The sequence below is a fragment of the Alosa alosa genome, chromosome 21 (assembly GCF_017589495.1).
Source record: "Alosa alosa isolate M-15738 ecotype Scorff River chromosome 21, AALO_Geno_1.1, whole genome shotgun sequence".
Lineage (NCBI taxonomy): Eukaryota > Metazoa > Chordata > Actinopteri > Clupeiformes > Clupeidae > Alosa > Alosa alosa.
The window spans coordinates 18634296-18660646 of NC_063209.1; the positions used below are offsets into that span (position 1 = coordinate 18634296).

General features: G+C 41.9%; 3 protein-coding genes across 9 annotated transcripts; 2 read left to right on the plus strand and 1 right to left on the minus strand.

The window, feature by feature from the left end:
• The first annotated feature begins 486 nt into the window (after nucleotides 1–486).
• cnep1r1 (CTD nuclear envelope phosphatase 1 regulatory subunit 1) lies at nucleotides 487–3922 on the plus strand. Its single transcript, XM_048231540.1, has 6 exons — nucleotides 487–584; nucleotides 1078–1149; nucleotides 1507–1580; nucleotides 1803–1912; nucleotides 3208–3262; nucleotides 3438–3922. Exons 1-6 carry the CDS (start codon nucleotides 560–562, stop codon nucleotides 3477–3479), a joined length of 378 nt encoding a protein of 125 aa, XP_048087497.1. The 5' UTR covers nucleotides 487–559; the 3' UTR covers nucleotides 3480–3922.
• Nucleotides 3923–6188: 2266 nt separating this feature from the next.
• LOC125286345 (arylamine N-acetyltransferase, pineal gland isozyme NAT-3-like) lies at nucleotides 6189–9571 on the minus strand. Of its 5 annotated transcripts, none has more exons than XM_048231364.1 (3): nucleotides 9397–9571; nucleotides 8319–8463; nucleotides 6189–7177 (listed from the first exon to the last, which is right to left on the minus strand). In XM_048231364.1, the coding sequence occupies exons 2-3, from the start codon at nucleotides 8456–8458 to the stop codon at nucleotides 6298–6300; spliced, it is 1020 nt and encodes a 339-aa protein (XP_048087321.1). In that variant the 5' UTR covers nucleotides 8459–8463; nucleotides 9397–9571; the 3' UTR covers nucleotides 6189–6297. The 5 variants fall into 5 exon arrangements, with proteins under 5 accessions (XP_048087321.1, XP_048087325.1, XP_048087324.1 ...); XM_048231368.1 differs by lacking the exon at nucleotides 9397–9571 and adding an exon at nucleotides 8525–8546 and having other exon boundaries at nucleotides 8319–8397; XM_048231367.1 differs by lacking the exon at nucleotides 8319–8463.
• A 1726-nt stretch (nucleotides 9572–11297) lies between these two features.
• LOC125286968 (zinc finger protein 629-like) lies at nucleotides 11298–22319 on the plus strand. 3 transcript variants are annotated; one of them, XM_048232331.1, is made up of 8 exons: nucleotides 11298–11421; nucleotides 11609–11726; nucleotides 12485–12580; nucleotides 18193–18372; nucleotides 18945–19212; nucleotides 20074–20198; nucleotides 20468–20651; nucleotides 21000–22319. In XM_048232331.1, the coding sequence occupies exons 1-8, from the start codon at nucleotides 11414–11416 to the stop codon at nucleotides 21497–21499; spliced, it is 1479 nt and encodes a 492-aa protein (XP_048088288.1). In that variant the 5' UTR covers nucleotides 11298–11413; the 3' UTR covers nucleotides 21500–22319. The 3 variants fall into 3 exon arrangements, with proteins under 3 accessions (XP_048088288.1, XP_048088290.1, XP_048088289.1); XM_048232333.1 differs by having other exon boundaries at nucleotides 20083–20198; XM_048232332.1 differs by having other exon boundaries at nucleotides 11320–11726.
• The last annotated feature ends 4032 nt before the right edge of the window (nucleotides 22320–26351 follow it).

The following is a 26351-nucleotide window of genomic DNA, read 5'->3' on the forward strand; positions in this document are numbered from 1 at the left end:
TGATCCTGTGAACATGGGGAGCTCTGTGTCTGAGCCTGTGTGTAATTTGCATGTTTTTTTTTCTGTTACTATTTCAAGGCCAACATGTGCCTGTGACACTTAGGCCTAATATTATGTCCCATGTGAGTGGCAGCCGTGACATTCATGTCATGCAACTAAGTAAAAATTCTCAGAACAGACCGCACTGAACTAAGAACTAAGACAGAACATACATAATTCACTCATGTAGAATGTGGGAGTAATAAGGACCTGATCAAAGGTAGCAAAATTCATTCGTCACACATCTACTGATTCGTAACTTTTGCTATGTAGGCTGGTAGTTGACTTGTTACGGAGACTGTACAGTAGGGTAGGCCTACACAAGTATAGATCATAACAGCTGCTACAAAGTACCGATTGACACAGTAGTAAGGGCATTTAAAACGGAAGTAGTCCATTTGAACGTGTCCAAACGGATCAGCCAATCAACGGCGCTCTTCCTAAATTTGGCCAATCCGCGTTGAGGGTGCATGTGCGTCTGAGGACCGGAGGACACACGGAGGAACTCACAGTGGAAGCAATGAATTCCCTGGAACAGGCTGAAGGTAAAATTGTTTACATCCAGAGATGTATAACATATGTAACATTCTTGAATAGTGATTTTCATCCCTATCCTCTTGAGAGTGAATAGGGTTCTTGTAACAGTATTACGTTATTTGAATCGCTAACATTGCAGCTAACCAGCCAAGCGACCTATACCAGTAACATTAGCACCTATGGTTAGCGCATGCCTTGTTGTTGTGGATGAGTTAATTTGGCGGTCCTCGGGAGACACCGACTTTCTTTATTTAAAAATGATAAAGGTACTTGTTGACATTCCAAGGTCACTGTCAAGTCGCGTAACATAGGATACCGGGCCCTTCTGTGAGTGTTTTTTCTGTAACAAATAACGTTAACATTAGCTGGTTATGCTAGCTGTAGAGCCAGCGTGAGTTGCGTTGCAATAGCGTAGGAGCATTATGCTATGATAGGCATAGGAGCCAGGCTCTGGACTGTGTATGACACTGATGTGTGCGTGTGTTGTTTCCTTTGCCGCAGACCTGAAGGCCTTCGAGAGGAGGCTAACGGAGTACGTTTCCTGCCTTCAGCCCGCTACGGGCCGCTGGAGAAGTAAGTTCAGCTAAGTTTGTCACGTAAACACACCTTTCACACTGCTAGCAATGTTATACTCTTTATTTAATTGCTTCCAATGATTAAATGGCCATATTATTATGTATCATGTATAGCAGTCTTTACTCTCTTTCTGAGTAACAGATGTTGTATGGCATATGAAAGGGAGGTTGGTGGGTGGTGTGCTTACTGCTGTTTTTGCTTGCAGTTTCAGTAGTATGTTGTGTGTTGTAAGCATAGACTGGTTGTAAGTACCTTAATGTGTGTATGATGTTAGGTTTTGTAATGTGTGTGGACCAGTGTTGGGATTATGATCTCTCTCTCTCTCTCTCTCTCTCTCTCTCCGTATGTCTGCAGTGATTCTGATCGTGGTGTCGGTCTGCACGGCCACGGGTGCCTGGAACTGGCTCATTGACCCCGACACACAGAAGGTGAGATACACACAGGCCATTTGACCTCTGACCTTGGGGATCTGTGTAAGGCCAGAGATTAGCTATTTCCAAGACTGTGTTGCGCCCATGTTTCAGCACACAAGCTGTGTTTGAAATAATATCTCTGGGTTGTGAATCTAATGGAAAGTATTTGTGTATGTGTTTAGATTTCTATGCCCTGTTAAATGTGTGTGTGTGTGTGTGTGTGTGTGTTTCATGCAGGTGTCGTTCTTCTCGTCACTGTGGAACCACCCATTCTTCACCATCAGCTGCATCACACTCATTGGCCTCTTCTTCGCTGGGATTCACAAACGTGTCGTCGCGCCCTCCATGTATCCTTCACTCTGGCTGAGGAGCGAGTGAGTGAGTGAGCGAGTGAGTGAGAGAGAGATGCAGAGGTGGGACAAAGTCACTGTTTGGCAAGTCACAAGTAACTTGCAAAATATCTACTTAATGTTCAGTGAGTACTGGTAATGTTTGTCATAGCATGTAGTCTGCAATTTGTTCAGTACTTATTTTCTAGACGTAGGATAGGCTACCTGAAAACCTGAAAAAAGCCCACAGCATACTACAAAGATTTCTAAGGCCCGTCTGGCTACACTGAGCTGCTTTAGCTTGTTTGGCTTCACTACTTCCTCAAAATAATGTCAGCGGTTTGGATGCATTTCACCATTCTAACAAGATCTGTGGGTCTGCGTTTCACCATTCTTTTTTTTTAAGTATATTTTTGGGGTTTTTATGCCTTTAATCAGATAGGACAGTGGAGAACGACAGGAAGTGAGTGGGAGAGAGAGTCGGGGTGGGATCCGGAAAGGACCACGGGGCGGGAATCGAACCCGGGTCGCCGGCGTACGGTGCAGGTGCCCCAGCCAGTTGCGCCATAGCTGGGGCGCGTTTCACCATTCTAACAAGATCTGTGGGTTTGCGTTGAATCTGTGCAGCCCAGAATCATCTTGTGAATGATCCTCCGTTTAACCTAAGCAGAACGGAGCTCACAAGTAGATTAGTAGTTCTTAGTTGTATTTTAGTGTTCTATTTGCATTTTGTTCGCTTGGGTTTGTATTATTACCGAGAAATATACTAACCATTCCTGTTTCAGTTTATCAGATCGCCATTATAAGTTACTAAAACCTTCGGGGCTAACCCCTTTCATTTCTGCTGCAACTGGTTGTGCGCAATAGAGTAGATGGACACAAGATACAGACCGAGGAGTTGCAGTTTCCCTCACAAACTCTGATTTGGTCGCTATAACTTTTTTTCCCAGCTTCTAGCCGTTTATCTGCGTTGAGCGTTTGTTTACTCCATAGACATGAAAACGATTCATGCACTGGCCACTCACTCGCAACTCACTGACGTCAGGTTCACTTAAAGGGGCCATGCATAGGCCTAGGCTACTGCTACTTTGTTGACTGCTGTACAATTGAGGACTATTATGAGTTCTGTCCATCACTGATGGTAGGTAAAATTAGTGTATTTACATGATGCTTATTAAATGCTGTCCCCAATTCACTTTTCACGTTGAGTCTGAAGTCATCAAAATCGTGACTCTAGTCTGAGCTCTGGAAAAATGTTATTGTGTCTGTCACCTTTCTGCACAAGGTGTGTTTTATCTTAACATGTTCCTCAGAATCGCAGCTCGCTGCCGGACAGTGCTAGCTGAATACAACATGTCCTGTGATGACGTAAGTACTTTTTTTACATCTGTCCTTATAGGTGTGTGTGTGTGTGCGTGTACATGTGTTCATGTGCATGCGAAAAGAGCAAGATGTCTTCCGTGAGTTGACGGTCTCTGAGGTTGTTTGTCTGAAGCTTAACTGCACATCTGCTCTGTTCTCTTCCATGCTGCCTGCCCTCCAGACTGGGAAACTCATCCTGAAACCGCGGCCTCACATCCAATAGCAGCAGAGTTTCCACTCTGACAGGAGAATCCCACCAATCAGCAGCACAGATGGGCGGGATTACTGCCCAGAGAGACGGAAGAGATGTAGCGGACTCTAGGGGCTATATGAACTGTTTGCACACAGGAAACATCTCTATGGAAACCAGTTGCACTGCTGTCAGAAGAAATGTCCCTAGGGGAGGAGCTGCTGGGCTGGGCCCTTTAAGCCTGCATCGGCTTAGGTGTGCGAGTGCGAGTGCGAGGCCTGCACAGGCGTTTTTTTTTTCGGTGTGAGTGTGTGTGTAAGCTTGAGGCCTGTACAGGTGTGTGTGTGTGTGTGTGAGAGTGAGTGCAAGCTTGAGGCCTGCACAGGCGTGTGTGTGTGTGTGTTTTATGGTGAATGGTTATTTTCAGTATGTAGAACCAGCTTTAAGATCCCTATAATAAAACCCTGATGTTTGGACATGCTTCCCCTCTTTATTCACCTCAGGCCCCTGTCAGGGAGTGATGTAAACGCTAAGCAGTGTTACAAGTTACAGCACACACTCAGATGCACACACTCATCTACACACACTCAAATGCACACACTCAGATGCACACACTCCTCTACACACACTCAACTACACACACTCAGATGCACACACTCATCTACACACACTCAACTACACACACTCATCTACACACACTCAGATGCACACACTCAGATGCACACACTCATCTACACACACTCAGATGCACACACTCATCTATACACACTCAACTTAACACTTGACACTTAACTTCCATTTGAGGCATTTTATCAGATTATTTCCATTTTCTGCTGCTCTCCACCCCCTGCAGGGGGAATATTGTACTCCACCTGTGTGAGGAATATAGTACTCCACCTGTGTGAGAAATATGGTACTCCACCTGTGTGAGAAATATTGTACTCCACCTGTGTGGGGAATATGGTACTCCACCTGTGTGAGGAATATGGTACTCCGCAGGCTTCTACTGGGGAAAATAACTTTAGTGCATTAGCTTAGTTATATACTTATTCATTTGGCTGATTTTTTCATCCAAAGCAACTTACAATTACTACAATGGCAGGCCTCCCCTGAGCAACTCGGAGTCTTGCTCAAGGGCACAACAGGCATAACTCACCCAGTTCCTACGCCACTACGCTACCAGCACCCCTAGTCGATCTCCCCTAGCCCCATCTAATCTAAAAATACTGTCCAAAAGGGATCAGTACAAATCCCCAGCCTGATATTAAGATTAGAGTCTTTGCTGATATTGCCTGCTATACCAGTGGCAGAGGTGACACAGACGCAGAACTGTGTTAACATTAGATGTGAATTTCTGATCTCAGCCTGTCCTGAGACTCAGGATGGAAGACCACAGGTGGTTGTATGAAGTGTTGACCACATATGTGATCCATCACACAGAGGGTTGAAACGGAGCAGAAATCAAGGATTTTTTATTTCACCATGTGATCTTTTTCCTAGATCCTATCACATATTGAAATGATGCTGACCCATTCATTGATTCTGTGGTGAACTAGCCAGTTCCAGTGAGGGCTCATCATGTACTCATCAGGCTCCTGTATGTTTTTGCCCACAAATCGATATTTCAGACCAGGAAGAGAGTGGCTTTTAAAGCAAAATTATTTGATTAACATATACTATGTGTGGAGAGACATCACCATCGTTATCTCGTTTTTGAACGTCTGCATTTCCAATTTCTTCATCCCCGTGAGAGTTTAACAGGTGCGACAATTCAAAATCCCCATGTTATTTTCCCATAGGAAAAATCTCAAGATACCGGATCTTAACTTTTCATATTTAGATTGTTTTTAGATTATATATTTAAATGACATTGATAGTTATATATTTAATTTCAGACTGATATTGCAGATGAATGTTCTTCATAGCATTCAGGTAACCAATAGCTTGTGTCCTAGACGAAGGAATTGATAGTTAACTTCAGGCGGAAAGAACAACAGTTTGAAGCCATTAACATCAATAGTGAGACAGTGGAGAGGGTGAGAGACTTTAAGTTCCTGGGCGTTACCATCTCAGAAGACCTCACCTGGGACAGTCACACTCAGAACACTGTAAAAAAAGGCCAACAACGTCTGTACCACCTCAGACGATTGAGAAAGTTTGGTATGCGACCCAAGATCCTAAGGTCTTTTTACAGAGGCACCATTAAGAGCATCTTGACTGGGACCATAACTGCATGGTATGGGAACTGCTCTCAATACAATAGAAAAGCACTTCAGAGAGTTGTGCGTACAGCACAGACCATATGCGGCTGTGACCTACCCTCCATACTGGAGTTATTTGAGGGAAGATGCATTAGGAAGGCAAAACAATCTTGAATGATCCTAGTCATCCCAACCATGAACTATTTGAGCTATTACCATCTGGGAAACGATATAGAAGCTTGAAAGCTTGTACCACCAGACTCCAAAGTAGTTTCTTTCACCAAGCAATTAGATTGCTGAACTCACAGACAACAAGGCACTTTTTTTTTTCCTACACACACACACACACACACACCCCCCTTTCATTTATTTATTTTTTGAGGAGAAAAAAAACAACGAATTTTACTCTATTATAAACCTATAATGAGCTGTAATAAAAGAAATCTTGAATCTTGTCTTGTGTTGCTGTACTATTCATACACTGGCTCTTATTGTGCCAAATCCCAGTTACAAATCCATAGCTAATATCTGAGCGAGTAGATGACAGTTCATGGTGTATTTATTCATGAGACAGATTAATGAGATAAACCCATAATGTGAACCCGTCTGTCCTGAGCGTAGATGTCATTCTCCTGTTACCGTGGGAGATGTTAGAGGGAATAGCATACTTTCTCACTCTTCAGTTTGAGGTTGTGGACTGGCGGCATGCCAAACTTCTCCCTCAGGACGTCCTGGACTTCGGCGTCCGTGATGTTACGCATTTCCATCAGGTCAAACTCTTCCTGGTACCCAAACGTGACCTCACTGTAAACCCAGCCAATCAGAGCCCTGAAGCCGGTGGGTGTCTGCAGGGAGCAGATTGATTTGTTGGTGAAGAGTGAGTCAGGGGCGGTCTGGTAGAATTGGGCGGCGGCGTGGAAGTCCTCGGGCCGTCGGGGCTCCAGGGTGAAGCAGTAGATGACCCTGGTCCGGCTGCGGTCCACCAGGCTGGATGTGGCGAAGGCCTCGTTGGGGACCAGCGGTGTGCGAGACGTTTTCTCCAGGACCCATGTGGCGTGGTCCTCCTTTAGGCGGAACATTCCGGCTGCCTGGGGCTGCTCCTTCCCCGACGTCAGCTCTAGGGGCTCCCAAATCTGACAGGAGACTCCGAAGCTGACGTCAGTGATGTAGGAGCGTCCAGCCACGTCCACCCTGTTGATGAGGTGTCCCTCGCGGGCGCTGAAGTCCTGCTGCTGTGGTTGGTGGACGCGGGCGCCCAGCATGGTGTGTGCGTATCCCATCTGCCCCAGCGCCCAGGAGAAGAGCAGGTTGCTCTCGCAGCACCAGCCCCCACGCCGCTGACGCACCAGCTTGTTGAAGACCAGTGGCAGCTCCATGCTGTTCTGCTGGCCGCTGTGCAGGCTCAGGTTCTCAAAGGGGATGCTCAGCACGTGCAGACGGTGCACCAGCTGCAGAGTGGCCAGGTCCGGCTTCTCAAACGGACCGCTGAAGCCGATCCTCTGGAAGTAATCCTGTAGGTCCATTCTGCACCTATAGTAAGTAAGTAAGTAAGTACAATTTATTTATAAGCACATTTAAAATACAATTTACACTGACCAAAGTGCCGTACATAGTGCACTAAAAGGACAATACATACATGAATACAAATATAACCATCATAAAAGGGCAGGGAAAGCCAGGGAGAAGAGCTGTGTATTGAGCCTAGATTTACAATCAGTGCTTGAGGGAGTCCCAGATAGAGTGAGTTACATTAATCCAGCTGTGATGTAGTAAAGGGCTGATGGTGTCAAAGACATCTTTTATGATTTGCACAGTGCACACACACAAAACACACACTTCAACAACATACATATACACACATAAAATCCTGCAGGTACATTATATCCTTCCAGAGGGCAGGAGGTCAAATCAAGCTTTGCATATTCTCGTATTGTTTTGTTTTTAAGTTGGATTGCTTCAGTCCCATCGCCACCATACTAGTGAGCAGGTGGGTTTAGTGAGGGGGGCAGTGAGCGCTCTACCACGTGCCCAAACGAGTTCATAAAACAAAGGTTTTTGCTTGTGAATTAAACAACATTGGGCAGAATGATCTTCTAAAAACGGCAATAACAATACATGGCCTAGCCTCCCTCCCCCCCACCATTTAATACAGCCTACAGCAGCCTTAGTCTGTAGATAACCTTAGTCTGTAGCTGACCTTAGTCTGTAGATGATCTTAGTCTGTAGATGACCTTTGTCTGTAGCTAACCTCCGATCCCTGAATGAGAAGGTTGAGAGCTGAGTAGAGTGTGGTTTCAGTGGCTTTGTCAGAGATGGTGAACCGGACCACTCCCATAATGCAACTGGCTGTCAATCACAATTCCAGACTTTTCCTCCTGGGTCACTGTGCTATAGAGCCCAGTGGTAGCTCTCTCTCTCTCTGTGTGTGTGTGTGTGTGTGTGTGTGTGTGTGTCCCCACTATGTGCACTCTCAACAGGATTACATTACATAATATAACATTACATTACATTTGACACTTTTTAACCTAAAGCGATTCCCAACAAGAGAAACAATCAAGGTAGAGAGCAATAAGGACAAGTTAGTTCAGCAGTGAGTGCTACTTCCATACAGTCAAGTGTCAGTTGGTAAGTGCTAGAATTAGTAAGTAGAGCTACGAGAGGAGATACTTTCTGAAGAGCTGGGTCTTCAGGAGTTTTTTGAAGGTAGAGAGGGGCGCTCCTGCTCTGAGAGGTAGCAGTAACAGCAGTAACTGAGGATCCAATTACACACACACACACACACACACTCAAGTGCTCACACGAACATCTCATCTGCACTGAAAGTCAAACAGAGAATAGAAACATTAAACACACGTGTACTCACACACACACACTCACCGTTCTGCTGCTGAGACTGTGATTTGTGTATGAGATCTGTGGTCAAAGTGCAACTCCCCAGGCTGCATCAGCACAGTGTGTGTGCGCGTGTGTGAGAGATAGAGAGATAAAAACAGGGTTTTCAGTGTGTGTGTGTGTGTGTGTGTGTGTGTCACAGAGGTGGGAGTAAGTCACACATGTGCAAGTCACAAGCAAGTCTCAAGTCTTAATCTTCAAGTCTCAAGCAAGTCCAAGTCATTTTTTGTGACAGTCAAAGTTGAAAAAGTGAAAAAGTGACTAATCAATCAATCAAACGCTGCCGCCGACGTCACTAACAAACTTTGACAAGCGCGACTGCACAATGGGTTTTAGGAGGGTTTAGGACCATTAATGCTATCATATTATACATAAGCCTAACATGTGAAATAAGCTACTTTTCTATGCTGATTGCTGGCAGTTAGCTAGGCCTACTTACTGTTGTTAGCCTACTACTAGGTTGTAACCTATGGAACAGGGACGTGTTTAAGAGGGAGGGAGAAAGAGAGGCGCTTAGGTTACATTGGCAACATTTTCGCTATATATCAAGATTAAACTTAGACAAGAAAATGTTTCACTTTGCCATTTCACACATTTAACCTAATATGGCTTTAACTAAAAAGCATAATAGATTTAAAGCCAACTCTTAACATGCCTCAAATTTGACGTTAGGTTTCTAACACGACTAGGTTAACTTAGGATGAAAATCAACGTGGTGGTGGTTATGTCGCTATTTCGCATACTTGCAGACTGCTGTTCATTTCTCCTTTGACTTGTCAGATACATCATCTGTGAAGCCAAACATTATTATGTTTTGGTATAAACGTAGATCCTTCTATATTTGCAAGTTAGCCTACCTCAGTCTGTCTCATTTGATCTGGCACTTGCTGTTGGTCTGTGGCGTCGCTTGGTACAATGACAGGTTCACTCGCGTGAGGCATGCAACAGCACCTAAGCAGATTTTCTAAAATCGTAAAGTTAACTCCTTAATATCTATGAAAACAATTAAAAAGTCAAGTCATTTCAAGTCATTTATCTCAAGTCTAAGTCAAGTCTCAAGTCATGAATAGCAAGTCAAAGTCAAGTCGAGTCTTTTATACATGTTGATCAAGCAAGTCTCAAGTCTTAAAAAATGTGACTCGAGTCTGACTCGAGTCAAGTCATGTGACTCGAGTCCCCTATGTCTGGTGTCAACACCAAGATCATGTGAGGCTTCCAAACCACAGGGCCATACTGCATAATCACCACTAGAGGGAACCATACTGCGTACCCACCACTAGAGAGACTAAGCCATAATTATGCCATTCTGTGAATGCCTGTTTCTCCTCTGGTACCTGGTCTCTCTCTCTCCATCTGTCTCTCTCTCCATCTTTCTCTCTCTCCCTTTTTCATTCTTCCTCCATCTCTCCTTTCCTCACCCCCCACTGTCTCCTCTCAATATTTCTCTCTCTTCTTTCCTCTCTCCCTCTGTCTACCTCCACATCTCTCACACTATCTCCATCTTTCTTTCTCTCTCCCTCTCCATCTCAGCAGGTCAAAGGTCAGGTCTTTTTGCCCATTGTATCCTTGCAAGATTTTCATCAACACTGAGAAGCCTGACTGCTGAATTCTGAACAGCCTGCAGTCCGTTAATAGATTTTTGATTGAGGCAAGGGGTCTGGGAAAAAGGCTTTTACAGTATGCATGTGTGAAGGGATAAAGGAAATGGTCACCGATAAGATACTAGATATTATTGTGGAAACATTTTGAAGGTAATAATAAAAGCAAGCATATGCAAGCTTTCTGATGTGTTGTTCTGACTTTGTAATGTGTTGATCTTACCGTCTTTCTTACTGTCAAAACCAGACGTCAAGATTCTTCGGGCCAGGCTTGACATTATCCAGAAAGGAACCTACAGATGGCATCTATCTGTGGCTGCCTTTTTGACTCAGAGTTGTGTGTTTCCATACCTCTAACAACAGAACATGAACATGAATGTATTTGATCATGAATTTTTACAATAAAATGTGTAACCCTTGTTTATGAATGCGTGCATAGCCAAGACAATCATATTTATAGCATTTGGATACACACACACACACACACACACACACACAGTCTAGTGGATATGGCAGAAGACATGAATGGCATTAGATCATAAGGGCACTTTCTTGGGTTGAGAGAAATAGGCCAAGATGTATAGCTATTGCCTCAGATTCATCCTCAGCTTTGATAAGCATCCAGAATATACAATCTTAGTCCAGACAATTGACAAGTCAAGTAAACCGCAGAAATCTGAAGTGTTTTGTATGGGTTCCTGCTCATAAAGGAGATGAGTTGGCAGATATGCTATAAAGCAACAAAGCAGAATTGTATTGATTTATATATAAAATACAGTACAGCTGAAGTTAAGACCATTAAGAAAAGACAAAGGAGAAGTCTTGTGGATAATGGTCAGACCGGGTTTCACAACATTCAAAGAAGAGTGGGGTGGTGTAGAAGTAGCCTACATGCATGAAGCATGAAGAGATATAGCAAAGAGGGTTAAAGCGGAGCTAGTAATCAAGGATCTTTGGATATTGGCTATACCTTGTCTTGCAAAGGAACTCTGGACATATATGTTTTGTTTTAGGTGTTTCTTTTATTTTCTTAGGATAACTGATTTAATAAAGAGATTATAGCAGTAGGCAGACGCAGTAGGGGAATAACTTGGGAATAAATCACTCAGACCCACACTCCATTTCAGAAGGTGGCGATAATGCACCAAACGTTGTTTGCCATCCGCCATAAAAACAGGAAGAAGAAGAACAAGAAGAAGACAATCAATTTTCTGACTCAAGCCTCACTTCAAGTGTTACATCTCTATGCTTTACACAGTATTTGGAGCGGAGATCAATGACAAAGTTTGTGAAACCACGGAGTTATTTTTTTATGTCAGCTAACATTAAGGTCGTAAGCAGGGGAGTGTTGTGTGTTGTTGTCCAGGTTATACAACTTTGACGAACTGTTCACGAGACATGGTAGCTTGACTGATGATATTTAAAGGAATTGTGGTCTTATGTAAAGATAGTATTTGTAAAATATTTGTAGAATGCAGAAAGGGGCAGACGGTAGGCCTACGCACACCAGCTTTATCTCACGTAGCGAGGGTTTGAGGTCGCCTCAACACATAGAAAGCGCGAGGCACCGGGTCGAAGTTAACTCAAAGGTGAGTGGGAGTCTTTGATGTTACTGTGCCTACTGTGTCTGACGGAGAGACAGACTTACATCTTTTGCCAAAGGTCCGCAAGGCTGTTTTGCTGAGACTGCAGGGTAGATCGCAAATTCCGTTGGTGACTGAATCTCACAATAAATGTTCATATACTAAACTATTTCCACATAGATGTTTATGGTCCTACTACCCCACATACCATTTCAGTGCATGCATGAAAATGACACAAAAATATAAACACCCCTTGTGTTGTTTGATCCTTATTGTCATGGCCTTTTTGTTTTGGAGACTTCACATTGGGACAAGATTAACAAAGGATTATATTTCTAGAGAAAATACTCATTGTCACAATAAAGGAGTTTTGTGTTTTTTTCTGAAACTAGGGACTTCTATAAAACCAATGAGACTGTGGTACAAACTTTTAATGATTGAATCATACTGAGAACATGTTTGTCTTCCATTCTACAAAGTTTGGTCAGCCTGGGAACAATACTTTTTAAGATGACTGTCCAATCATGGCCTCCAAGATAAGGCCTTTTAAAGAGTGTAAACAATCCATGGCAAAAAGACTAGGCTATTAAAACAATAGAATTGAACAAAAATATTTGACAGATTTTAGTTATGGAACCTAAACATTGTGTAGACAAACTTTAAGGGAAATCGGGAGTCGGTGCTGCAACCATTTTCCTGGATTTTGTCTGATTTGACACGGAATGACCCACAAATTTAAGTGACAATGCATTTTTGTGTTGTAGACAGATGAAATGACTCAGCATATTGAAATGATGAGTCACAGGAAAGCATGTATCGACCTGGAGAAGGCTACCAAATTCATCACAGAAGTATTACAGGTAGGACACACACACACACACACACACAGTAAAGCTTTTGTAAGAGTATTCTCTCTTTTCTCTTCTGTCTATAACATAGCAAAATAGCTGCAAGTACCACTGGCGATAATTATAAGGTAGACCGTTATGGGATTTTAAAGACTGATGCAGATTTTGATATTTGAGGATTAGGGATGCTCCGATCAGTGTTTTGGGCAGTGGTGGAGGAAGTACTGAAACTCAGTACTTAAGTAAAAGTACAAATACACAGAGAAATATTTACTTTAGTAAAAGTAAAAGTACCACAATGACAACCCTACTTAAGTAGTCTAAAAGTAAAAAGTACCTGCTTTTAAATGTAGGCCTACTTTAAGTATTAAAAATAAAAGTATTTGCATAATGATTTATTCTCTTAATATCTATATTCTAAAAGAAAAATCAGTATGGGCTGTGGCATTTTAATTAAGCTAGTTTTAGGTTATACTCGACTAGATAGTGTAAGCTAATGCAATTGTGCTTACCATCTGTGGCCTAGTTTACATTCTGACCTACAATTCTAGAGACTGTAATTCTGGTTATCTACTAGGGTGATCTGGTGAGTAAAATATCTTGCAAAACACGAGAGCCTGAAGTTTAACAGGGTAGACAAGGGAAACGTCAGGTGGATCGTAATGCCGATGTTACATGGCAACTGGCACCCATGTTAACTGGCTGCGTTGGTGACCTTTCTTCGACAGATGTGGCCGCTTGCAGATTTGTCACTTTCTGGTGGAAACTGGAGACGAACAAATACAACTATGCATAACATATTTAAATGTCAAAATGGTCTCTAGTACGCTACATCCACTGGACCATAAATATGCCACCAAAAAAATAAATACCTAAACAGCATAATAATAACTCCACGTGGGTATCGAACCTGCTTCCTAAATGAAACCTTTTACATGATAACCATCTACGTACTTGCGCCACGAACCAGCTGATAAGTCATAGTGAAATTTACTTGACTTACTCTATACAATTAGAAGAAGTCAGGTAATGATTGTAGCAAGTTAACACGGCTGATGGTGTTGTCTTGCTACAGCAGTTGCCCAAGCCAGTAGGTCTTCAAAGTACCATGGTTAAGTTTTCAAACATTTCACTGACTGCTGGTCATGCTCTCTGTGGCCACCTAGTATCTGTAGCCTAAATTGAGGAAGCGTTACTGGTCTAAAAATAAATAAATAATAATAAAAAAAAACGTGTGATGGGGAGGACTGAACCTATGTTGACTGCGTAAAAAAGCAATGCATAGGCATTAACCTGTTGCACCACAGGAGAAGCACCCAACGCGAGAATTAGGAAATAAAGTATCAAAAAAACATCAAACCCATGTTTACATGTCAGTAACATTAACGTTAATAGCCTATAAGCCTAAGAGTTTTGACTCTCCCTGTGCGCAAATTTTGTGTAAAATATGGACACGTTATAGACTTCTCCTGCCCATTGCAGTGTGCATATTCATGGTCCAGTGCATGTAGTACTACATACAATTTTGACTTTGAAACATGTCATGCATATTTGTGTGCGTCTAGTAGGCCTATATCAGAAAGTGACAAATCTGCAAGCGGCCACATCTGGCAAAGACTCGTCATCAATCATGAAACGTCATCAACGCAGCCAGTTAACATGGGAGCCAGTTGCCATGTAACACCAATTCTGCTGATTGAACAGAAAAGTTGCTGAGAAAGGTGTCTTTATGATCAGACGTGTGACAGAAGCACAGGCAGCCTGTAACTTTGCTGATCTGCGGATAGCAATCTCATTGGAGAGGAGGCCCTAACGCTGCATATAACAGACAGAGAAAGGCACAGAACACAGTTGCATGTCTAGTGTAGCCATGGGTCTGGTAAATATAGCCTACCGAATGCAGATGGCTACAAGCTCACGCTTTACCTGGTCTAGACTAGAAGCTTATGTTTCAAAGATTTAGAAGCTGGGCACGTAGCGTTCCAGAAGGTAGCAACCCCACCACCTGGTAAAACAAACGTGTTTGTCAGAGAGAAAAAAAAACTGATCATAAAATGTATTGTAAAAAGGAACGATGGTGTTGTAGAAATGTACAGGTGTCGAGTAAAAGTACAGATAATTGCTGTAAAATGTAACGAAGTAAAAGTCAAAAGTATGCACTATAAATTCTACTTAAGTAAAGTACGTGGAAAATTTACTTAAGTACAGTAACGAAGTGTTACATTCCACCACTGGTTTTGGGGGCCAATTACCGATCACTGACATCAGTAGGCCTATCTGCTGATACCGATTACCAATCACCAATCAATATGGCTATTGAAAGACAGTGCAGGGATCTACACTAACTTTTTAAAAAAAAAATGTAAAGCCAACAATTAAACATGCCAATGCACCAGTTGTAAAGATTAAGGGTGCTTTCACACTGGTGCACTTCATTATTTAAAATGTTTTACATATTCCAGCCCCTAACTGGACTAACCGACCAAACTATTTTGAGTGAATATCGGCTGATAATAATCTGCGGTCGATCGATTGGCGCATCCCTATTGAGGATTTCAAAAAACGATAAACTATAACTATAAAATATTCATTTTTGACAAACACAATGTAAAAATGCACTCACAAGGTGGGATTTTGTGTTTAAATAGGCCTTACTATCTGGTATCCTAATGAATGGCTCATCCAATAAAATAATTATTATGAATAATAGCATCAGGTTTTTGTTCTTATCTGTGATGAACACCATGATATGCCATACTCAGAAAACTATTGGCTCTTCAAGTACCACCATTATGACCGCCATTATAATACAGTAGCGTAGGGCAATTTAATTACAAATTTTAACTTTATACTGTAGGCCTATATACTGTTTTGGGTTTTGTTATTTTTTCAAGATAGACAAAAACAAATTTAATTTTAAGTTCAGTAATTGCGTGGTTCCAGAGATCCAGCTCTTCAGAGAAAATCTCCTCTCGTAGCACTACTTACTAGTCTTGCTGATCCTAGCACCTGACTAACTGACACCCGACTGTTTAAAAACTGCACTCACTGATACACTTATTCTTATTGTACTCTACCTTTTTAAAATTGTCCAATTGTTGAGAGAATTGCTTTAAAAAGCTTAAACTGTTACCATGTTAGTCGCTTTGGTTAAAAATGCGTCAGCCTAATGTAATGTAATATACAGGTGCTGGTCATATAATTAAAATATCATGAAAAAGTTTATTTATTTCAGTAATTCCGTTAAAAAAGTGAAACTTGTATAATGTATACATTCATTCCACACAGACTGATATATTTAAAGTGTTAATTTCTTTTAACTTTGATGATTATAACTGACAACTAATGAAAACCCCAAATTCAGTATCTCAGAAAATTAGAATATTGTGAAAAGGTTCAATATTGAAGAGACATGGTGGCACACTCTAATCAGCAAATTAACTCAAAACACCCGAAAAGGCCTTTAAATTAGTCTAGTTCTGTAAGCTACACAATCATAGGGAAGACTGCTGACTTGACAGTTGTCCAAAAGACGACCATTGACACCTTGCACAAGGAGGGCAAGACAAAGGTCATTGTTAAAGAGGTTGGCTGTTCACAGGGCTCTGTGCCCAAGCACATTAATAGAGAGGTGAAGGGAAGGAAAAGATGTGATAGGAAAAAGTGTACAAGCAATAGGGATAATCACACCCTGGAGAGGATTGTGAAACAAAACCCATTCAAAAATGTGGGGGAGATTCACAAAGAGTGGACTGCAGCTGGAGTCAGTGCTTCAAGAACCACTACGCACAGACGTATGCAAGACATGGGTTTCAGCTGTCGCATTCCTTGTGTCAAGCCACTCTTGAACAAGAGACAGCGTCAGAAGCGCCTCGCCTGGGCTAAAGGCAAAAAGGACTGGACTGCTGCTGAGTGGTCCAAAGTTATGTTCTCTGATGAAAGTAAATTTTTCATTTCCTTTGGAAATCAAGGTCCCAGGAGGAAGAGAGGAGAGGCTCAGAATCCATGTTGCTTGAAGTCCAGTGTAAAGTTTCCACAGTCAGTGATAGATAGATAGATACTTTATTGATCCCCAGGGGAAATGGTGATGGTTTGGGGTGCCATGTCATCTGCTGGTATCAGTCCACTGTGTTTTCTGAGGTCCAGGGTCAACGCAGCCGTCTACCAGGAAGTTTTAGAGCACTTCATGCTTCCTGCTGCTGACCAACTTTATGGAGATGCAGATTTCATTTTCCAACAGGACTTGCCACCGGCACACAGTGCCAAAGCTACCACTACCTGGTTTAAGGACCACCCTGTTCTTAATTGGCCAGCAAACTCGCCTGACCTTAACCTCATAGAAAATCAATGGGGTATTGTAAAGAGGAAGATGCGATACGCCAGACCCAACAATGCAGAAGAGCTGAAGACCACTATCAGAGCAACCTGGGCTCTCATAACACCTGAGCAGTGCCATAGACTGATTGACTCCATGCCATGCCGCATTGCTGCGGTAATTCAGGCAAAAGGAGCCCCAACTAAGTATTGAGTGCTGTACATGCTCATACTTTTCATGTTCATACTTTTCAGTTGGCCAACATTTCTAAAAAAACCTTTTTTTTGTATTGGTCTTAAGTAATATTCTAATTTTCTGAGATACTGAACTTGGAATTTTCGTTAGTTGTCAGTTATAATCATCAAATATATATCAGTATGTGTGTAATGAATGAATATAATATACAAGTTTCACTTTTTGAATGGAATTACTGACATAAATCAACTTTTTGATGATGTTCTAATTATATGACCAGCACCTGTAATTTGATATAAATGTAAGTGATTATTTTGTCTTCCTGAAAGCACATCTTGGGAGTCTCCCGGAGTACCATTACAGAGAGTCCGTGTACCACTAGTGGTACCCGTACCACAGTTTGAGAACCACTGTGTTAGATAATGTTCATACTATCATATGAGTACATTGATGGAACACATTGCCTGCATTGTGTGTGCGGAGCGGTTTCGTTCTCGTGTTGATTTTGCACATCATTTCGGCGTCCATGTTAACAGGTTACAGCTGCCACACTACCTCATCATAACCGCGACACAGACGCGGCTTGAACCATGCTGCAACTACTGCCCAGTTAGAGCAGTGGTTCTCAAACTGTGTTACTGATACAACTGGTACCACAATGTTAATAACTTAATTTAAAAATAATTATCGGCCATTATGAATGCAGCTACTGATAGATCAGCAACTAGCTAATATCGTCCGATAATATCGGCACACCGATTTATTGATCGGGCTCTAATGTAAGGCCACTCTCCATAGACAATACACACACAATGCTATAGCAACACCAGTCAGATATTGTCTATGGTCATTAAATTTGTCTGTTGGGCAGATAAATGTATTCTGGTAGCATCACCACATACCATTTTCTTTTAGTTCTTTTGTTTGATGTGTGTGTAAATTAGTTCTTCTGTTTGATGTGTGTGTAAATTAGTTCTTCTGTTTGATGTGTGTGTAAATTAGTTCTTCTGTTTGATGTGTATGTAAATTAGTTCTTCTATTTGATGTGTGTGTAAATTAGTTCTTCTGTTTGATGTGTGTGTGTAAATTTGTTGGATTTCTTTGGCTCCATTAGCATGAGGTAGTTAGGAACCGGGAGCTCTGCATGTTGATCTGCCGCCTGGAGGAGAAGGAAGTGGAGACTGGGCGGAGCCTAATGGAGCAGGCGGAGTCAAACAAACAGCTGTGGTTGGAGATCAGTGCACTAAAGAAACAGCTGAAGGCAAAAGACAACGCTCTCTCAGAGGCCAATCAGGTGTGTGTGACTGTAACATAGGAAAAGACGTGTGTGTGTGACTGTGTCTGTATCCAAGGAAAACACAACTCACTCTGAGGGGCCAACCCTATGTGTGCGTGTTCTCACAGGCCCACCAGAGGTGTGTTGAAATTTGGCAAACAGTGGCAAATATTTGTGGTGAACATGTTGTCTCTGAACAGTTAAACTTTAACGATTTGGTGTTTACAAACATTCCATGGTAACGGTAACACAGCTCCAGTTCAGCTCCACTATATGTTCGCAGAGAACTACCTCCTTAGACTGTTTGCAATCATTCGCCTGTGTTTGGGAATTTGAACACACCTCAGGTGTGTGTGTATTTATTGACATGGGTGTGCTTTGGCTCATGTTTTCTTTCAGTTGTTTGGTGAGGACACTCTCACACTCTCACTCACTTACACACCCTCTCTCACACACACACACACACACACACACACACACACACACACACACACACTACTCATGGTGAGTAATGTATTATAGATTACATTACATTAGCTGTCAGATTTGGAGGTTGTATTTACCACTTAATTTCATGCAATTTCATGCAGACTGTGGCGTTCCTGAAGAATGAACTAAAGGATCTGCATCAACAACAGCAGATGAATCACTGGTATACTCACACATACACACACACACCAGCCGACCAGCTGACACCAGCTCAGGAGTCACTGGTCTGGTCAGAACCACTGGTCTCACCTGACGCCCAGAGTCCGCTGGTCTCATCTGCGGGTCAGAGAATTGTGGAGGCTCTAGTGTCTGGTGTTAAAGAAGAATATTCTGCTGATGCTGGTGGATATGAAGAGAGCCATCATTCTGGTAAGGGGAGTGAACAGCTACAAGTGGCCTATGCTATTGGGAGTATTTTATTAAGTTGTGCGTCTCGTGTTTGTGCGTACCTCTGAAATTCACCACCCAAACGCTAGTTGGAGTGGTAAACTCCATGCTGTGATAGATCTCATTGAGTTAAAGTGTGCAATTTGTGATATCCACAATTTAAAAGTCTAAAGTCAGCGGCATATGAAAAATGTGATTAATTAGTAGCCTTTAATATGTGCCATTGTTATCGGCTGATATTTGCTATTTGCTGAAGGAAAGCCACATACTGATCCTTCATCTAAATTCCCAGTATTAGCTTTCCATTGCTGCGCTACAAACGTGTGCCAGCTAGAAATGGCAACGGCACCTTTTTTTTATGCGACAGGCAAGCGTGTTGGAAGTGTTTCCAGCCAAAAGAGACTGTCCACAGCAGCTCTACATCAGAGACCTTTCTGATTTGAATGGTCACATAAAAAACACAATACAGCAGTTACGGAGCAGACACGCACCGCTCACGGCACAGTGGCGTTCTGCAACAATTACACAAAGTATCACACTGTTTAATGCTGTTTAACAGTGTGTAAAAAGCCAACGTTGACATTTTTACTATTTCCCTGTGTGCTCTGTGTGTTCACTAATTCACGGATGAGATAAATGCAGAGACCAAATTCCTTGTATACGCAAGTATACTTGGCCTAGAAACATTGTGTTGAATAAATATTATTTGACGATTTATCATGTATTGGTTTTTGAAATCCTCAAGTATCGAAATCAGTATTGGTCTTTAAAAGCCCATATCGATCGGGCTAAGCATGCACTTAAATGAGTGAATGTAATTATGTATGTGTGTATTCTTTTGAGTTTCTGCAGTGGAGGCAGTTGATCCCAAATCAGAACTGACCTTCTCTGCTGCAGCGGAGGCAGTTGATCCCAAATCAGAACTGACCTTCTCCTCAGCTGCAGACATTAAAACTGAAATTATACAGGTACGGAGTTTGGAACAGGGATCTACAGCACTTTTGTTTTGTAAGGAGCTCTAGTGAGATGGAGTTAAAACATGTAGGCAGCCAGAATGTGGGAGCACAGCATCTCGCCATTTTAACAGAAGATGAACTAAATGTGTTAAGCCACCTTGTGATTGATAATTAATGTCTAAACCCACATCAAACCTGCCAATGAAAATAAAACCGTAAACTCTCAGATAGCAGAAACACAAGACGTAAAATTGTAATTTTGATATCTCTGTGAGTTTTAGGGAGACGAGGAAATGTCAACAGTGGCTCCGGTCTTTAGTTCTGAGTCGGACCAGTCTTCTCCAGACCCTGCGTCTCTGGCCCAGTTAAGGGGCGTGTCCGTAGTGCTGGTGGACTGCTGTAGAACACAAGAACAACAAGGGAAGGACGACGAGAACCTCAGAGATGGAGAAGAACCCAAAAACAGTAAGACATCTCATACACACACACTCACACAGGCACGACCGCACATACACACACTCACACACAGGCACGAACGAACGCACACACACACACACACACACACACACACACACACACACACACACACACACACACACACACACACACACACAGGCACGAAAGCCCATACACACACTCAGCTTAAATGAACTCTGATTCATGCCTTTCACATTGGTTCCATTGTGTGTTTGCATCATGTGAAAAGTGCAAATGTAAGATTTGTGTGTGCAATACGTGTCCGGCCGTCCGTGTCATTGTTTTATATATATATATATATATATGTATACAGTATATATATTTTTTGTGAAACAGGAAATGGATCATCTCTGTCATCGTCAGCTATTGCAGCGTTCCCCTCCATCTCCGAGACCCCGACTCCTGAGATGGACAGGTCCAAACCTTCCTCCTGTTCTGTGCGTGGCCAGACCTTCCCCTCCCAGTCTCCTCTCCGACGACCTCCTCATGTTCACAAACGAAAGCGCCCTCTCTCCTGCCCTCAGTGTGGCAAGACCTTCCTTCACGCAGCGACGCTCCACGCACACCAGCGCGTTCACACCGGACGCTCGCACCACTGCACTTACTGTCCGAGAAACTTCCTCAGCGAGTGGGATCTGAAACGGCACCGGCGCATTCACACAGGAGAACGGCCCTATCACTGTGCTCAGTGCGGCAAGAGCTTCACTCGGAAGGATAACCTCCAATCGCACCAGCGTATTCACCTAGAGGAGAGAACATATCTCTGCTCTCACTGTGGGAAGGGTTTTACTCGTGAAGATTACCTTAAAAAACACCAGCGTATTCATACAGGATAAATCTTCAATAGACCAATTTCACAGTGTCCAGGTGTCCGGCCTCATTGATGTTAATGATACCTTAATTGGCAGGGTAAAACGTCTTCCTGTTTCTGTCTTTCCTGTTTCTGTCTTTCCTGTGGACTTTTCTTTTGCTGTCTATGGGACAGTGCGCTTCCACAGGAAGTTGATTTACACAGCGGCCCCATCTTGTGAAATAGGCTAATTGAGAGCATCACCTCCGACACCACACGGGGAAAGGATTCAGGCCCAGTGTGGATTTTAGCTGCAAAGCTAACAAGGCTGTTTTCAAGGTCGCAGGTGTTAAAGGAGATTTCTGCCAATTTTTTTTTTTTTTACACTCTGGGGGCATGTTCATGGGGCAGCTACAGTGCTACACTCTGGGGGCATGTTAATGGGGCAGCTACAGTGCTACACTCTGGGGGCATGTTAATGGGGCAAGGCTGTTTTCAAGGTTGCAGGTGTTAAAGGAGAATTCTGTCAATTTTTCTTTTTTTACACTCTGGGGGCATGTTCATGGGGCAGCTACAGTGCTACACTCTGGGGGCATGTTCATGAGGCAGCTACAGTGCTACACTCTGGGGGCATGAACATCTGCGCTCATGAACATTTGACCAGTGTCAACCATTTTGCTTTCATCAAAGAGAAAGAGGTTAAGAATAAGGGAGAAAAGTAAAAGTCTACAACAAATGTATGTGTATGCATAAATACTCTTTTATTCCGTGAGGGAAATATGGTCTCTGCATTTATCCCAATCCGTGAATTAGTGAAACACACTCAGCACACAGTGAACACACAGTGAGGTGAAGCACACACTAATCCCGATGCAGTGAGCTGCCTGCAACAACAGCGGCGCTCGGGGAGCAGTGAGGGGTTAGGTGCCTTGCTCAAGGGCACTTCAGCCGCTTTCTTCTGGTCGGGGTTCGATCCAGCAACCCTCTGGTCTGAAGCGCTAACCAGTAGGCCAAGGCTGTTAAGACAAGTCAACCAGGACACTTGGGCTGTCTACCAGCATTGACATACTAGAGGACCCCGTGTCTGCAGAGGCTTGGGCTTCATGTGCAGTCTGTCTCCGGTGGTTCCATGAAAACTGTGCAGAGGACAATGGGGTTATAGATGATGACGCTTACATGACATGCACCACTTCTGTTTCCAGAGATGTAATGACCTTCTGCTGGTTGTTTTTCCTTCGGTATTTGTCATCGTTTGTGCAGGTTGTAGCTTGTTGTTTGTTAGCAGATATGCTGCATTTGATATACTGTACCTTTAAATAGGCTATGCTAGTTGTGGTTGCCAGTGTTTGTTGTTTAGTAAAATAGCTGTGATATCAGCCTATTGTTTTGTGCTAAGCACAGACTGCCTCTGTGATTCAGTTCTGTGTTTCTGTTTGCTTACTTTACTGTAAATTGAACTGAATCAAGTTGAGGCACACCATTCACCTGCCATGGTTATGATTACAGTATTTTGCCGACACTTAAAAAGTTAAAATAAAAAAAATAAAAAAAAAACAGTTTAAAACATCATATTTTCCATCTAATTAAGGTAGCATAATATATCCTAAGAAATAAAACGTTTGTAAATTGAGTACATTTCTAATGTTTAATTTGTTCATATATCACTTTTATTGCTCTTCATACTATTCATCCTGCACATACACTTATTCATACTACTCTTATAATGTTACTGTATCTGCACTACAATGGTGTTACCACACTGCACATAGCTGTACATACTGTACATATCTGTCTATGCAGTTCATACTGAATATCCATATTTATTCTGTTTTTCTCATAATATATTCTGTTAATACACTGCATATATCTACTGTATATTACTCTTGCTCCTCTTGTTACTGCTACTACACTGCACATATATGTACTTGTTGTTCATACTACATAGCCATATTTATTCTGGTCTTATAAGGTTATTGCTTATACACTGCACATACTGTATTTATATTTAGTTTAAAAAGCTGTACACATCTTCACTGGAGGTTGTGGATGCAGCACTCAAAACAGCCATTAGAGGGAGGCATAACAATGGGATGCAAACATACAGACCTTTGCTGTGCATTGGTCATTAGCGCATGCATGTGGTAAATGGCACATGTGGCTTCTGCTTTCATGCAAATGTTTAGGGACTGGCACTATACTGTGACCAACAGTCTTCAAAATGAGGTAATTCCCAACCAAAGAATTATGTTTCCAATAGTTAACCTTTGGGAAAGTAAGTGCGTGAAGCATTATAACAAACTCAATTAATCATTTAAATATTTATCATACAATTAACTATTTGCATTGCATGTTAACCATATCATAATATCATATTAATGATATGGGGCAGAACTATTAGGCTAGATTTCACCTTTGCAGTGAACTACTGAAAACAAAACAAAAGTTTTAACTTGATAAAACAAAGGAAAACAAAGCTCATATAGTTAGATTGTAGTGCCTTACTTTATATCACTGTCATACAAGTATGGGTATCAATAGGGGTGTGAATCTCTCATGTAAAAGACGTTCCGATACATGGGCACGATTCACATCTAGATACATGGGCGCGATTCACATCTATGGGTGCGATTCACATCTAGATACATGGGCACGATTCACATCTAGATGGGCGCAATTCGATACAAGTAAAGATACATGTTCATAAAAAACGATTCAGTACAATTCGATGCAGTTCAAAAATGAAAAGCATTCTGAAAGAATTTGTATAATTTCCTCAAGGTGCACATTCATTTTACATAATACATTATCATGGTCATGGTTGTCAATTTTTCATATATTGAAATGAAAACATAATAGTCTACATTCAGGCATACACTGCAGCCAAATACAACATAAAAATGTTTAATCATATATACTGTATAGATTTTATAGAGTTATGTGTATCTGATTCTTTTCAAGGAGCTGTAGCCTATTGTTGAGGTAAGATAATACAGAAATAAAATAAAACAGTGCTTAAGACACCCTTGACCTTTATTCATATAGCCTACAAGAATAAAATAGGCCTACATATCACTGAACTCTCTGGGCCTATTTTGTTCCAGTAGACCTAATATGCAGAAACCTCATGCCAACAGTCTGAGTGAATATGAACAAAATAATAATAATTTGTGCATCATTTTAGCAGCAAGGGCCAAATTAGTCTTTGACATTAAGGAAATCCCTTCATCAGTGCATAAAAACCAGAATGTTACACAGGCTACATTTCCATAAAGTGGGTTGGTACCCAAACAAATCTCAGAGGCTGTAATGTCAAATACTATAATACTGTAGTCTATTGCTATTACGAGTCAAAACAAACTACTATAGTAGGGGGGCCTATGTGTCTAATTTGGGGGCTTGTGGGATTCACATGTTATGCATATTATATCTTTGTTCTATGGGTTCTTAAGAGTAAAAAAAAAACATGTCTCCATTTTTTTTGAAGGTTTTGAAGGACCCAAATCAAAGGTCAAATTCAGAAAAGGTCAAATTTGTTGTTTTGTCCATAAACCTCACATTGCTGGTATTATAGCATAGGGTTTGATGCCAAAAAGCAAAGATATTCTACAAGGTAGTGTGCAAAAGTGGGCCACATAAACAATACAACATTATAAAACATTTTTAGGCTGATGATTGATCTCTTTAACAAGAAATTGTGCCTAAAATTCTCGAAATTGTCCACTTAAAAAAATAATACTTCAATATCAATACTATCAATTCATGCCTATTAGTGTGCTTGAGTGTAGGCCTAGCCTGCTCTGTCAGTAATTGTCTACACCCATTCAGAGCACAAAGTGCAGAAATCTCTGTTAAATCAAATTTAATAGACTTTTACATAGCACCAGCTGAAGTCTGTAAGGCCTTCCGTAGCCTATGTAAGTGTGAAGAAAAGAAAGGGTAAAGGATCAGATAGACAAACAGACAGGTGTGTGTGTGTGAGAGAGAGAGAGAGAAAGAGAGATACCAGCATGGACGGATTATGAACTTTCAGGCCCCTGGGCCCAGATGTATTAAGGGCCCCTCACTGATTGTTTTTTTTAATTGATTTGATGTGATTTCCTGTATTCTGGTGCATTTTGGGGATGGTCAATACTTTAGTTCAATCAGATTCATAGCCTATGTGTTGATATGATTATTGAGGCAATGATTTCATACAATGGCTTGGGCCCCCTGACTCCTTGGGCCCCTGGGCTTGGTAGGCCTGTGCAGTAATCCATCCCTGACTACAGTACCAGTGACAGTTGGCTGATGATAGCTGGCAGTGATAGAATTTAGAATATCGAATAAGCACATAGTGCTCTGTTCTTCATGGTTGGTGATATTAGTGACCTTCTAGCCTTCTTCATTTGAGGAAGCACATTTTCATAGTTCATGGTGGCACAGTCTAGTTAGGTTATATTCTGAGGGGTGTCTTTCTGTTAGTCAGGTGATGGTACACATATTCTAAAATAAACTGATTTTGGGCTATGTATCCAGTGGCAGATATGTGTGGACTGGTGAATGACCCATCACTAGAGACATATGCCAAATTTCTTGTTTTTGTCCATGAGAGAGTATGGAGATGGGGATCACAGATCAGCCAACAATTACATTGTTACAATGCAGTTATTTTACAACAGAACAAAGCATTTTGGCACAGGAACTGCTACAAATCCACCTGTAACAGTGAGCATCTGCAGAATGCTAATATTCGCTACTAGAAATCATGTGAAGCAGGCAGGACTCAGTGTCTTCAGAGAAGACGTGGTAGACCATCTTCTGAACCTGCAACAACACCTGCAACTGCATCAAGTCCATTTAGAGGGACTTTGTACACTTGTTCAGCAGCAGCTGCTGCCAGCATAGATAAGTGCTTCTTC

Coding starts and splice junctions, on each gene's coding strand:
- LOC125286345 (XM_048231364.1), bottom strand. CDS start 8,458: ATGAGATGTTCGTGTGAGCACTTGAGTGTGTGTGTGTGTGTGTGTGTA. Junction 7,178..8,318: donor CCTGAAGACCCAGCTCTTCA/GAAAGTATCTCC, acceptor TACTTACTATAG/GTGCAGAATGGACCTACAGG.
- cnep1r1 (XM_048231540.1), top strand. CDS start 560: ATGAATTCCCTGGAACAGGCTGAAG. Junction 1,913..3,207: donor CGTGTCGTCGCGCCCTCCAT/GTATCCTTCACT, acceptor CATGTTCCTCAG/AATCGCAGCTCGCTGCCGGA. Junction 3,263..3,437: donor ACAACATGTCCTGTGATGAC/GTAAGTACTTTT, acceptor CCTGCCCTCCAG/ACTGGGAAACTCATCCTGAA.
- LOC125286968 (XM_048232331.1), top strand. Junction 19,213..20,073: donor TGAAGAGAGCCATCATTCTG/GTAAGGGGAGTG, acceptor TATTCTTTTGAG/TTTCTGCAGTGGAGGCAGTT. Junction 20,652..20,999: donor TGGAGAAGAACCCAAAAACA/GTAAGACATCTC, acceptor TTTGTGAAACAG/GAAATGGATCATCTCTGTCA.